Below are 14956 nucleotides of genomic sequence, written 5' to 3'. Positions count from 1 at the left end.
CTGAGATGCCACAACTATATTTATGAAGGAGAGATGCATATGAGGCAAACCAGCACAGTAGAAACAAAAGTATTAATAGATAGGTAAGTGACACAGGCTAAGGCCTGTGACATCAAACTACATCAGCTACGGGGTTTGGAATTTGCCCTGCTGAACTCTCCTCTTGCTTTGGTTCAGTGTTCTCTCCCTTTTGGAATGATAATGTGTATTCTGTACCATTATATGTTGGAAGTATGTAATTTGCTATAAGACTTTACAGCAGGTTAGTTAAGAGACTTAAATCTCAGAAGAGATTTTAAACTTTGGTTCAGTGTTGAAACTGAAAGACTATCGGTCTTTTGAAGCTGAACTAAATGCATTTTTGCATTAAAATATGCCCATGAGCCCACGGGTCCAGGGAGTAGAATGTGGTGGTTTGAATGAGAATGACTCTTGTAGGCTCCTATGTTTGGATTCCTGGTCCCAGTTGGTAGAACTGTTTGAGAAAGGTTAGGAGGGGTGACCATATTTGGGAGCAGGGGGGTCACTGGCTATAGCACTGAGGTTTCAGAAGACCCATGCTATTCGCAGTATGTTCTCTGCCTCCTTGTGAGTCAAGAAGTAAGCTCTCAGCTGCTGCTCAAGACATGTACCACCATGCCTTTGCTCCACCATCAAAGACTCTACTCCCTATTGATCCATAAGCCCAATAAACTCTGCCTTGGTTGTAGTGTAGCAATGGAAAAGTAACCCATGCACCTGTTCTGCTGAGTACTATCTAAGGGAGCAGAGTGTGAGAAAAAATACAAGGAAACATTGAATAAAGGCTGAATGAAAAGTATGGAAAGTTTCCTTGAAAGATGGGGGTCAGGAGCCTTGGAAAGGGTGTCTTACGTTAAAGACCCAAAGCAAAAAGTTACCAAGTCCAAAGAAAAGAGGAGCGGGGAGAGCAGCCAGCTCTGGCTGTGGGAGACTCCTCAAGGAAGTGCAGTTCAAGCCTGGGGTCAGGATCTGAGGGTGATCGATAGTCCTTGCCTGGCTTCCTAAGAATTCCTGCTTCATCCAACTCCAGCCTGGTGCACTGGTCAGGAGAGGAGGTGACTCATCATTGAAAAGCTGACACTGCATGAGTGACACCTCAGGGGGCTATACAGCCAGTGTCCTCAGGTCGGTCAGCCTTCCACCTGTGTGGCCTGCACCCCACCCCCCACCCCTGGGATGTGCAGCCAGGGCAGGATTGCATGCAACTGTGGGCAGGGAGTGTAGGGGTCGGGGGTGGGGGTGGGGGTGGAGTCTCAGGCATGGGGATCAATGACGGTCCTTACCCCCTCTGCTGGAGAACTTCAGTAGGCCAATCATGTGAGGGTCCAGTGCAGGTGATCACACTTGCTGTGGTTTCAAGACAACTAACTACACGCTGGTCATGCCCCCCAACAAGACTTTTACAACAAAAGCACAAAGGTCAGACCACAATCCCAGAAGCCATTGTAAGGGCTTGGGCTTTGACTTGGGTGATCCATGGAGAGGTTTATAAAGGAGTGACAGGACCAAAGAGTTGAACAACTGGCTGCTTTTTCGTCGCTGTTGTTGTTGTCATTGTTGCCGTTTTAAGTCTAGACTATATAGGAAGCCTAGGGAGACCTTTACAAATAATGCAGGTGTAGACCAGGGTGGGACAGTTGAATGGCAGAAAGTCCTAGGGTTCTGGAAATATACAAGATAGTTTCTTGATATATTTAATATGAGGTTTGGCTAAAGAATCAAGAATGGCTAATACTAGAGGGATAGAATTGTCATATATTGAGATAGCAAGACAACCAGGGTAGATTGTGTATGTGTGCGTGTGTGTGTGTTGTGTGTGTGTGTGTATGTGTGTGTGTGTGTGTGTGTGGTGACTCAGTCTAACTAGGATTGAGAAGCCATTGGACATCCAAGAAAAGATGGCAAGGAGATGGATCTGTGCAATATAGCCAAAGCAGAAGCCTGATGTGGACTATATTAACTTCGGAGCCATCTGAGTTTAGATGATATTTAAGCCACAGAGCCAAAGGAGATAATCAAGAGGCAGCCTGGTATTGAAAGGTTGGACACAGGATATGTATGGTCTGCTGATTACATTGCGTATCTGGGAGCACGCTTGATCGCCTAGAGTCGGGTTTTTAAGAAGCAAGGTCTTCAGAAGGATTGAAAGGGTTAAAAAGTTTGATGCATGAAGTGTTTGACCTAGGAACTGGTGTAAAGAGAAATATTGCCACGATGTTCAAACATCAGTTTTAAGCTGTAAGGCAGGCAACAGTGAATTCTGTATGGCTTCTTTTTAAATGCCCACTAGGTGGCAGAAGATAACCTTAGTCTCCCTAGGAGCCCTCGGAATCAACAAGGGTGGGTCTCGGGTAGGGGAGCACCCTCTCAGAGGTGGGGGTAGGGTGGAGAACGTGGGGAGGGGGGACAGTGAAGGGGGGCAAGTTTTGGAATGTAAATGAATAATTTTAAAAATTACAAAAAACAAACAAACAAACAAACAAAAAAAACAAAATCAAAAACAAAAAATCCCAACCCCAAACCAATGATTGTCTGGTGAATGCAGACCACTGTTGCTAAAAAAACTAGTGTTTTCTACAGTCAACAGCTATGCTCATCCTGTACTACCCAGAGGGCAAGCTGTGATAGGCTGTGTGTGTGGTCAGCATCATCTGGAGAGATATATTTCGGTGGTCTTAAGGGGAGTGAGCTGGCTCCATGCAGACGGTTAAACCCTATTTAAACCTTCATATTAAAGCTTTCTAGTTTGTGATGAGGCTGAAGTGGGCAGGGCTCAGAAGTAAAAGGTAAGAAACCTTCCTAGATTAATAAATAAATAAATAAATAAATACACAGAACATTCTAGAACTGGCCTGAAGTTTAAGCTTTCTGTAATCCACCACCTCATGATCCCCACATATCTTTGTTTAAATTTGAAAGTTACTTCTTTTCCCACTCTTCTTATGACACACATTATGACATCATTATGACATCATCTTATGACATCACATTAGCCTGCACGCTGGGATCACCTACCTGGGCAGCTTCACAGAACTGAGGCGCCTGGGACCCTCCTCCCACCCCCGCTCCCAGGGCTGTGATCCAAGGGGCCTGCAGAGCATCTCTTTGGAATTCTTAGCAAGACCCAGGTGATTTTAATACAAAGTCGAGTTTGGGAGCCACCAGATTTGGTCAATGCTGACCATGTAACTATAGCAACCCTCCCACAATTCAAACATGTTAGAGAAGCACAAGACCACTTCCATGTCAGCACACCCAGGGACTCAGCTTGGCCTCAGGTGAGTGTGATTAATTTATCGTCTGTGGAACAGCTTCTGGCATCAAATGTTGTCATGCTCAGAACAGCAAGGAAAGAAAATCAGATCATGTGAGTTAATTTCTGAAATGATTTTATTTTCTTGTCATAGAATATATTGTGTTTCTCATGACATGTATGTTTACATGTTCAATACTGTCATGCTTTATATATTGTTGGTCTTAACGAATTTAAATGGTACTCACTGTAACCTCCCTTCCTGTCATTTACCTGAGACTCTTAACACTCTGGCACTAAGGGGCATCAGGTGGACCCCTCAGGTCTCCTCAGTGATCCCTGAAGGTTCAGTATTCTGACACTGCCTCAGAAGGAGAATTTAACACATCTGTCTTCCACACGTTCTAGTACTCTGACCTTGCTGGTGGCATATACTCAGGCTTGCAGAAATAAGGGTCACCAAGAGTAATAAATTAACAGATAGCTTTGAACATGAGTACATATGCGTGCACACTCATGTATCCAGTTATGATATTACTGACATTTTACTTTTCAGCCTTTTAAGAAAGGATGCTAAGAATGACATCGGCTCCTGCCACTGATGTATTTCTAATGCCTTCCTTTCCTTTCTATTTTCGTTCACGAGCTTTCCATTGGCTCTCCTCTTTCTGGTCTTCCTTTGGTTTGGTTTGGTTTTGGTTTTTCGAGACAGGGTTTCTCTGTGTAGCCCTGGCTGTCCTGAAACTCAATCTGTAGGCCAGGCTGGCCTCGAACTCAGAAATCCGCCCGCCTCTGCCTCCCAAGTGCTGGGATTAAAGGCATGCGCCGCCACCGCCCAGCCTGTTTTTTTGTTTGTTTGTTTTTGTTTTGTTTTGTTTTGAGAGAGGGGTCTCACTGTGTGGCCCTGGCTGGCCTGGAACTCTCACTTTGTAGACCAGGCTGGCCTTTAACTCACAGAGATAGCCTGCCTCTGCCTCCTGAGAGCAAGAATAAAGGCATGGGCCACCATGCTTGGCCTTCTTGGCTTCTTTTAGGGCAATTGTTTCTTTTCCTTTTGTTAGTTGTAAAATTATGCAATCTAATTCATTTTTTCTAGTTATCTTTAGATTGCTCACGTGTGCCAAGCGATGTGTTCTATCTAACCTACCCCCGAGCAATACTTAGAAGCTATTAGCTCATACCTTAATTGTCTAATGCTTAATGCTATTTTATCCTTATCCTGCCCCCACTGAAATTCTGTTAAGTGGATTCTCACTGGGACCTGAATTCTCCTGTTTTTCTAACTTTTCTTCCTTGCATCTCACTCTTGCTCCTTTTCGCATATGGTCTTTCAATAAAGGCGGCAAGAATTAACTGTGTTTTCATAGGTCTGAGAATAGCCTTTGTTTTTGCTAGTTACTCAGCCCTTTTTGACAAGAATGCAATGCCTGATGAGCTGTTGTTTATTTGAAGTTGGCCGACGCTGTGATTGCTACACCTTTATGGGTTATCTTCTCATTCCTATTGTCACTTATTAGTTATCTTCCGTTGGGTTGTACATGTGTCAACGGTAGTTCCTAGTGAGCATATGAGAGGCTCTTTCTCAGGGCTGCTGATACGCAAACATTTTTCTGTAATTTTTATTAGACTTGACTTCATGCTTAGCCATCCCCCTCAGTATTCTCTGTTTTCAGTTTTGAGGACTCATACCTTTTATCCATTGTGGACAGTTGGAAAGCCACTCCCTGCCCTGCTTCCTGCTCAGTCCTTCCACAATTCTCATTAGACAGATCTTGTACTTTCTTGCCTATGTTTTATATCTCACAACATTTGTTTTGTGTGTTAAACATACATATATTTATTTCATACTCTGAACACTTCCTTGGCTTTCTTCACTACTTTATATCCAAGCTTTCCTGGGTTGAATATATACTTGATTTCCAGAATTTCTGTCTATGTTGAGTGTATACTTGATTTCCAGGATTTCTGTCTAGTCCCTGTTTAGGTTGATCTGTTTTTTAGGTGTTACGTTGTTCTTTTCTTTCTGAACACAGCAGAAATGAACAGACATATTTTAAAGTTACCACTTGTATTAGCTAAAATTCTATAGAGTATCAGAACTTATAGAATGAATCTATCATATATATATACATGTATATATAAGTGTATATATACGCATGTGTATATATACATATATATATGATTTATTACAATATCTTACAGACTGCAGTCTAACTAATACAACAATAGCTGTCTGTGAATGGAAGGTCCAAGAATCCGATATCTGTTCAGTCCATGAGCCTGGATGTCTCAGCTGGTCTGCAGCACATGCCAGAATCCTGAAGAAGTAGGCTCTAATGCCAGTGAAGAAATGGACTTGCTAGCAGGGTGAGGACAAGCAGACAGAAGACAAAGGCTTCCTTCTTCCATGTCATACTCAGGCTTCCAGTAGAAAGGGGTGGCCAGACTAGATCTGGGCTAAAAGATAGGTCTTCCTGCCTCAAAAAATCCAGATTTGGAATGGATCCTTCTGCCTCAAAATAAACAACAAACCCTCATAGGTGTGGCCTCCATTTGGGGGTTTCAGTTCCAGGGGCAGTCGAGTTGACAACCAAGCATAGCCATCACACCACTTATTTTTCTTAATTCTTGGATCAAGTCTGCTCATAGATCTTGAATATCACCCAAAGGCCCATTTGCTGAAAATGTGGTCTCTAGCCGAGGGTGCTATCCGGAGGCAGTAGAACCTTTATGAAGTAGGACAGACCCAGTAGAAGGAAGTTAGGTCACTGCGAGCATTCAAGCATGCGTTTACCTTGCATATTCCCTCTCCTTTTGCTTCCTGAACACCATGAAGCAAGCAACCTTCTCCCTTTGAAACTCTCAATTCAGCCAAACCTTTTCTCTTTCTAAGTTGACTGTCCCAAGTAGACTGTTACAGTAACAGAACGCTGACGAACAACGACATCAGCGCCCTCTCACCTGCTCTTGTACTTTCCTCACGATGATTTGTTTCTTCACATGGTTTTCTACCAGTGCATCCTCATCAGAGGTGGTTTTTAGCAAAGATCCCAGATACCCTGTCTTGCTGGGTTTGTGTTTGCCTTCGGCAGAGTTCTGAGGGTTTCAGTGCTTTTCGATCCCTTGGTTTAGTCATTGGACATCATGCGCATAATGACTCTGAACTGGCTGTGTATCAGTGTGTGATACTGCCCCAGGTTCCAGGGGTTTTTTGTTTTTGTTTTGTTTGTTTCTCTGTTTGTTTTCTAGGAGAGTATCGCTAGATTCGCAGGCCATGGGAGAGTTCCTTTGGCTCCTAAGTTATAGATGCAGACATATTTTGTTATCCTAGTTTTTCAGGTGCAGCTTCATTCTAGCTCCTTGTATGCATGGCTTCCATGACTTGGAGGCACCTCTCAGTGCTGCTGTTATCAGTCTAGCCTCGAGGCCAGCATCTCACTTTGAAACCTGCTTCTGATATTTAAGCCCATGCCCGCCTGCCCACTCGCCCACCCATCTCTCTCTGCCTGCCTTTCTTCCCTCCTTCACTTCCTTCTCCTCTTCCTCACCTTTTTTTTAGCGCAGCTGCGATCTAATGTTTCTGTCTCTTAATTTTATCCAGGATTTCTGTGTGTTTGGAACAAAAAGGAGAATATTCCAAACCAGCTAAGTTTCCTATACTTGCTGAAATAATCTTAAAATATATTAAAAACTATTTAAAAAAAATTAAGTGTGCTTACAACATTGGTGCCTGCCATACATACTACTAAGCTAATGATAGCTATTTAATAATAGCTAACTTTTATTAAACACTATTTTCTAGGCATTGTTCTACCTTTTATGTCTTTATAATAACTATATAAGGTTGGTACTATATCATTCTGTATTATTGTTTAATAGGGAAGCATACCATGACCTGGGTATAGTAAATAATAAGGCTTTAAACATAGTTAACCAGGCACCAAAGCTTTCCAGTTTTGTTAAGATGTTGTTTAAATATAGTAAAGTTAGAGGCAGCAAGATGGCCTAGTGTGCTTGTGGTCAACCTGACTACCTGAGCTCAACCCCTGGGATCTGCAATATGGAAGGAGAAAGAGCACAAAGTCCTTCAAGTTGTCCTCTGACCTTCACACTGCATACAATGGTATACCCCCATCCCCACCCCATGCTCCCCATTCTCTCACCCTACGCCTCCCCACCCCCACCCAAGGCCTGCACACAGACAAAAAATAAAATAAATGTTTAAGAAATTAAGTAATGGGCTGGCGAGATGGCTCAGTGGGTAAGAGCACTGACTGCTGTTCTGAAGGTCATGAGTTCAGATCCCAGCAACCACCCATAATGAGAGCCGATGCCCTCTTCTGGTGCGTCTGAAGTCAGCTACCGTGTACTTATATACTTATGTACCTCTGGAAAGAGACTGTGTTCACCAAGTCTCCTTACCAGGAATTCACTGACCATCTTGTGAAAACCCACACCAGAGTCTCTGTTCAGAGGACCCAGGCTCCAGCTGTGGCTACCACATAAGGGTTTTTATACAAGAAAAATAAATGAATTAAGTCTGCTAAAAAAAAAAAAAAGAGGAGGAGGAGGAGGAGAAGGCTCACCTGAGTAAATTGTACAATACACACATGGCATAGAAACAAATAACTAGCCCGTTGCAATGAAGTAAACTTACCTGGGAGGAGCACAAAAACATTCCAAGAGCAATTCCATGTTTTAAAGAAACTGGAGGTCACAGATTCTCTTCTTATTTTCTTGGAGTGTTTTTTTAACAAGCATTCAAAATTCCAAATTCTCCTCACACAACTGCATTCTTAGACCATGTTCCAACACATCCCCAGTTCCATCTGCTAGGTCCCACCTCCTAAAAGACCTGCCATTTTGTAGCACCACCGGCTGGGGACCACACCTGAACAACTTGGGAAGCATTCCAGATCCGAACTGTAGCGCCTCCTCACTAGCAATACAGGAGTTCTCCACTTGTAAAAGTAACTTTTAAAATGGCACTTTTTACTTATCCCTGGCTAGCTTCCATGAATGAGACAGAGACTGTAAGATTTATTTGATAAGCTTTATGGCTCAATAACTGGGCAGTTAATCTATTTTAATCTGCTGAGCTAACCTGGCTACTTCCCTGCTAAAATCCCTGAGATACTTGTGTAATTTTTTTTTTCAAATCCTATTTTTAATGATGGCTAAACACAGCCCCCCACCCACCAGAGGTCATGGAAAATAAAGGATACAGGGGGATGGACCTGTTTAGAAAGGTTCTTTGAATCAACTCCTGTCTGTGTTGTCTGGAAATCGGGCAGTTCAGTTCACAGGTTAGGTAGGCAGCAGCGGCAGCAGCAGCTCGATCCACTCGCAAACACCTCACAGATACACCAGCAGTCTAGTTCGGTAGAGTCGGGTTAGCCACAACAGTGACATGGCCTAGCAGAGACAGCAGGCCTCAGCCTTGGCTCGAGTCAGCGGGAGGGACCAGGAGAAACAACAAGAAAACTTGTAGGCTATACCTCTCTCAGGGAAGGGAAGACTCGAGTCCCACAACTAGTGCACAGCTAGCTGCACCAGCAAGCCGAGGCTTGCTGTCTCCGACACTCTGTGGAGTCTTAGTTGTACCCTCCAAACATCACGTGTCCTCCACGTGCCTTGCCTCAGCACAGTCATCCAATCAGCCTCCGTCTGCAGAAGTGGCAAGAAACTGCAGCACGCCACCAGAAGTTTTTAGTGCGGTTTCTCTCTATGGAGTCCCGACAAGCAGAGCTCAGCCACACTAAGTAAGGAGGACCAGTACATGTGTGTCATTAGCAAAGAATCTTTCATCCGGTGTCCTTTCACATGCTTGCTTCCCCAGAAAATACTCTCACCTGTGTCTGCTTCAGCGAAATGTTCCTTCGTGAGTCGGCCTTAGCCCTTCACACCTGTGTCCACTTTAACAAAACATCCCTTCAGGCTGTCCCAGCAAAACACCATCCAACAGCCTTTCCAAAGAACCCTTAAGTTTCCAGCACATACTTGCATTTTAGTATTGGTCGGGCTCTCTGGGCTTCAGGGGCTTCTCCTTGTTGTCTCCTCTTAACTCTCCTCTCGGTTGAATCCTCCCTCCTCCTCCTCCTCCTCCTCCTCCTCCTCCTCCTCCTCTCCCTCTCTCTCTTTCACTCCCTCTCTCCCCTCCCCTCCTCCCCTCTCTCCCATTCTCCTGACTGACAAATCCCAGCCTTATTCACTCTTCTGCCGAGTCACTGGCTGATCAACTATTAATGACAAGTCAGAGAATAGATGGTGAACAATGTCTACACAAACTTGAAATAGGACATCCTCAGAATAAGCATTACAATGCTATGTCATCTTGCAAGGAGATATGGGGGTAGAGAAATCAGCATTGGACTAACACAAGGATAGTCTTTACACAGTGCACAAAAACATGTGTGTCCATCCAGCTGTCCCACATACCACCCAATACCAAGGGTTGTTAGTAATGTTAAATCTTAGCCATAATATGGGCATATTATGGTATCTTATTAGGCTTTAATACGAAGTTAGCAAATGATTAGTGACATGGGCATCGTTCCATGTGTTTGTTTGCTCTCTGTAACTCATCTTTGGTAGTTTGCTAAAGTTTTTTGGCCACGTGAGAATTATCTTTTACCTATTGAATTATAGTAACTCTTCATTTCTAAACAGTAGTTCTTTACTGAAACAGGCTTTGCAAATATTCTCTCTTGTCTGTGCAGAGTCCGGGCTTGTCAACGCTCTCTGTATCACCCCTCATTACAAACTAGAATGACTGAGAAACTAACTTTGATGGTCAGTGGGCTCCCTCTCACCAGTAGCTGTGGGGTTTACAAGGGTCAAATTATCAGGCAACCAAGCTGAAACCTTTTGCCCAAACATCCAATATCCCATTTTTACTAACTGGATCTCTTTGATTCTGATGCAGTCTCACCATTCCGTACAGATGTGAAGAATCAAGATTGCTGGCATGATTGCCTCTGCATTTGACCTTTACCTTGATTGAAAACAACCAGAAACCTCTCAGCTCTCTATAAACACAGCCCTAGGCAACTTGTCCTCCGGCATTCTGTTTTCAGCTAACTAGGCGAGCCCTTGTGGGGGAAGACCATTTCCAGCAGTTAGAATCTGAAATGAGTGGATCTTAGGAAAGCACCACTCCCCAAAGGATTATCTACTTTGTTGTTGGGAGACATCATGGAAGAATAGTGCGCAAAGGAAAACGAAGACAAGGGAGCAGAACTTAGCACATGACCCCGTAAGCTCAGCATATCAGGATCAGTGGGAGGAGGGGAGTAAATGAGAGATTGATCCAGGTAAATTCTATAGAAAGTATGGTTTTAGATTAAGCTTTTAGTCTCCACGGCTACTTCCTAGATCGCATACAGGTAGCAGATAGCCATTGGTTAGTTAGTTTTCTGATAAGAGAGAAAAATAAACATTATAATACATTTGGAAATCTCTAAGAATCTCCCGTCACCTGATATCGTTAGTTTTCAAATTTTTTCCCACAGTTATTTATTTGTTGGGGTTGAGAGCACATATGTCGTGGTGTGTGTGCTGACAGCGGACAACTTTCGGGAGTCAGTTCTCTCCTTCCACCACATGGGGCCTGGGGTTGGAACTCAGGTTGTCCGGCTTAGTGGTACATGCCTTTACCCACTTGTTATTAGTTGTCTGAAATTGATTTCTCTCTATTTTTTCAGTCTAAACTTTCATGGGAGTCATACTTCTGGTTTGGGGCAGGATAAGTTCTTTTCAATTGAGCAATTCAATTTCTAGTAAGTACTTCTATGGTTTGTTTGTTTTCTTTCTGTCCTAACTATGTATTTATTGATTGCCTAAGATAGATAAGACTTCTAGCTGTTACATTCACATCCTAGGATTTAGAAATGACAACCTGGTCACTTTTATGTGCATGTGTTAATGCACTGCAGACATGGAGCCCTGCCCCTCCAGGCAGGTCCTTGTTTCTGCCTTCTGCCCGTCTCTCTACCAGTGTATTAAGGGTAGGATAGGATTGGCTCTCTCATGTAACATCAGCATCATCACTGCCTTCCACCGTTGTGGAGAACGCATTCTTTGAATGTTCCTTCCATCTGACTATATCACTCCATCATTATTTGAATGTAACTCAAAGACTTACTTACCGGTCATTGTCATTGCCCCTAGCCAATCAGACTCCATACTCTCTTCATGCCTACTTCGTATGTCAGTTTTCAGAGTCACCCTGTCCTTGGTCCCTGTACTGATCCTATTACAGTGACTGTGAACAGGAATTAGAGCTCTCTATTATTCCCTGAAGACTGAAATGCACGAGAACAAAGGTGCACATCTTTTTCTTATCTTGGCCCAATTTTTCTTCATTGAAAGTTCCTGCCATCACTCTGTCACTCTCTGAGTTGTGCAAACCCAGGCACATTCCTCTGTCATGGGTGGAAGATGCAAGAAGTAGAAGCTAGCAGTCAGTTCTTCCTGAGTTTATCTTCATCTGGACACACGTTCAGGTTTTTAAAAACAGAATATTGTATGGCCCTGGTTCTAAGTTCCCCCACCACAGTGACTCTAATATACCCTGAACTTTATCCTCCCCCCCACCCCCCGCCGGACATAACAAATGGCCTATCTGGTTATTTGCACACATAGACTCTCATTTTATTTTGCTTTCGCTTCTTGTCATTTGAACCCAATTGGCAAATGTCTAATGACTCATTTCCTACTAATGTGCCTCCTTGTGAATGGGAGAAAAAAATTGCTTTCTACGTTAGCATTCTGAGAAAATATACAGTGTGGATCTTATAAACTTACCTTTATTCATCCATTAAAAAGGCTTTACTGGATGCCGACCGCATGCCCCGTGCTGCGGCACAAAGACAAATGGCGATGTCTACACGGGATGTGATTTTCAATGAATAATATAGACGAGCAATCGTGCCCAGCATTGTAATCTGTGCTCACAGGGGTCAGGATAGGAGCAACTCAGGGACCAGGGACAGGGAGACTCAGGAAAACTGATATAAAGTGAAGATTCTCAGAGAACTGTGAGAGTCTGATTAGCTGAGGCAAGCTTGCGGACCGTTAACAGGGATCAGGGAGTCTTTACGTTACACTAAAGCAAATGGTGGAGTGATTCAGTCAGCTGGGCTGAGGCTTCTGTAATGGCGGAAGGACAGTTATATGGAAGTTCCACTGGGGATCCCAATCCAACCCTGATCATAATCTACTGACATTTGAAACAAAAAGGTTTCTTCCCATGAGTTCTGTGCTCTAGCTAGAAAAGGTTGATGTGATTTAAAAGGAAGGAGTCGCCATTTTTAGGTCCCTGCCTTAGCTCTATCTATGTCAAATAAAAGATAACAAGAAGTCTGTGGGACGAGACCGTGGAGGAACAGTCTGCAGTGGTTTTCATGGGGGTGTGGTGGGGGGTAACTTTGGCTTAGGAGAATAAAAGTTTCCTGGGCACGGCAGGCAGTACGGACACGCCTATGGCCCTGGCTATCCCAGAGGCTCAATGCGATATAACGGGCTATTTGCAAACAAGTTTAGACTCTTGGCATCGTGGGCCGTTCATTCTGTTTCCTCAAGTGCTTCTTCTGCCTTCCAGCTTGTGAGCTCCAGGGTGGGAGATTTGCTGCCTTCTTTGGTCTGACTGAACCCAAACACCAGCATGTACTAAATGCAGATCACAGAACACAAACCAAGGTAGGCGAAGTCCTGCTGGGCACCTGGGGCTCTGGGACCAGAAGTGTATTTGCTACATACAGTTCTGCTTGCTGTGACTGGACCCTGGCAGAAGCAACTTAAGGAGGGAAGGCTTTATGTAGATTCACAGGTTGATGGACACACAGCGGCAGGAAGGCTTGGCGGCCCGTGGTGCCATAGCAGTGGGAGCGTGGGGCTGTTGGCTTACAACCAAGTGAAGCAGGAGGTAGAAGGAACAGGAAGCTGGCTGGTCCTCCAGCAACCCACTTCCTCTAGCTAGGCCTATGGTCGGAGAGTTCCCACAATCTCCTGAAACTGCACTGGCCGCTGGAGACCATCTAAGTACTCAGATACGGAAGCCTGTGGGGAATATCCAAAAGGCCACAGGATGGGAGAGTGTTCTCCCACCTGATAATCAAGCCGTGCGGTTGCACTGAGCTCCCATGGTCAGACTGGCTCACATTTCCAATGCCTCCTGTCCTGGGACTCGCTTTAGTGTTTGCCTCATTCCTACGAAATCAGCATTTCATAAGTTGAGGGGCAAAAAAGGTGAGTGTGAAGCTTGGCTTTGCTTAAAAGGCAAAGTTCCTTACATGAGTGTCTCTACCAGAGGAGGTTCCGAGACACTTGTCTCTGTTCTGTGAAACTTCTCCTTCTTTCTCTCCAACCAGGACGGTGACACAGAAATCGAAGGGGGTGACTCAAAGGCCCAGGGTACTGAGGTTCCTATAACGAAAGGCGTCACCTGGGAGCTGGCAACCAAGAGTATGGGGCCATCTCTTCCACCGGAGTCCAGCTCATGACGGACAGCAGAAACTACCCCTGCGTCCCATGCCTTGGCTCTTAGTTACCATGACAACAGTACAACAGGCAGTCCTTCTGAGCTTGATCTTCTAAGCTCATGCATGAATTCTCAGGAACTCAAGGGTTATATGTAACAAGGAAAGTGATTTTAGATACTTTCACAATATAAAATGTTAATTGAAGGGGTCAATGCTGCCATCCCCCCAGTGATACAAATTCTGTCAGCACTGGCTTTGCTTAACAGCAGTGTCTTATGGAACTTTAGGTTTGAAGAGTTGGGCTTACTTGTGTGTGTGTGTGTGTGTGTGTGTGTGTGTGTCTTGGTGCTGTGGTCCAGTAAAACCAGAAATCTAAATTTAAATTCTCCTTAAATGTATACATTTCTGTATTTCCATATAGTCCTCTGTACTGGTTGGGGCTTATTTTATAATTGGCAATTTCATCGTTACCTTACCCCTTTAGAGATCTTTAGCAAAGTCTTTGAGAGGGCTGTTAGAAGCCAGCCGTTGAGCGCCGGAAGAGGTGTGAGTCCTTGTCGCCTTCCTCTTGCTGTGCTAAGGCGCCTGCCAAAGGCAGCTGGGGGTGACAGCATTTATTTAATAATCCCACAATTCCAGGGTACAGTCCCTCCTGACAGGGAGGTCCCAGCACCAGGAGTCTGAGAGAACTGGTCACGTGATGTCCTCAGGGAGCAGAGGGCAATGGAGGCATGCATGGCAGTTCTAGGCTAGCGCTCTCCTTTCCTTAAGTCCAGGAAGCAGCCTGTGGAAAGGACCAATCACCTTGAGGGCGGGTCTCTCCACCATAGGCAGGTTAAAAACAAGTCTCCCAGACATGGCCACTGGCCAACCTAATCTATAATTCCTCATACAGGTTTCCTTCCCAGGTGATTTTAGATTGCAACAATTAAAACTAGCCACAACATTTTAAGCAGATTTTTAAAATGATTGATTTTTATGTATTTTTGGTACATGGGTACTTTGCAGGTACACCTGCACACCAGAAGATGGCATCAGACAGTTGTGAGCCTCCAGGTGGGTTCTGGGAACTGAACTCAGAACCTTTAGAAAGTAGTGAGTGCTCTTAACCACTGAGCCATCTTAAATAGATCTTTTTTAACTTTTATTGCATTATGATGAGAAAAGTTACATGATTTCAACTTATCTGAATTTGTTAACA

At 44.2% G+C, this 14956-nt stretch overlaps 1 protein-coding gene across 5 annotated transcripts; it reads left to right on the top strand.

Annotated features, from left to right (window-relative positions):
- Fam177b (family with sequence similarity 177 member B) lies at window positions 1-13993 on the top strand. 5 transcript variants are annotated; one of them, XR_004109496.1, is made up of 4 exons: window positions 1-83; window positions 10978-11052; window positions 12876-12973; window positions 13645-13993. XR_004109496.1 is itself a non-coding variant. In XM_031337453.1 (3 exons), exons 1-3 carry the CDS (start codon window positions 10989-10991, stop codon window positions 13774-13776), a joined length of 294 nt encoding a protein of 97 aa, XP_031193313.1. In that variant the 5' UTR covers window positions 10978-10988; the 3' UTR covers window positions 13777-13993. The 5 variants fall into 5 exon arrangements, 1 of the variants encoding a protein (XP_031193313.1); XR_004109495.1 differs by lacking the exon at window positions 1-83 and adding an exon at window positions 3013-3388; XR_004109494.1 differs by lacking the exon at window positions 1-83 and adding an exon at window positions 3016-3299.
- Window positions 13994-14956: the final 963 nt, after the last annotated feature.

Source organism: Mastomys coucha, unplaced genomic scaffold, assembly GCF_008632895.1.
Source record: "Mastomys coucha isolate ucsf_1 unplaced genomic scaffold, UCSF_Mcou_1 pScaffold1, whole genome shotgun sequence".
NCBI classification, from domain to species: Eukaryota; Metazoa; Chordata; class Mammalia; order Rodentia; family Muridae; genus Mastomys; species Mastomys coucha.
Note: the sequence above shows the minus strand (reverse complement) of the source record. Positions and strands in the feature narration are given on the sequence as shown.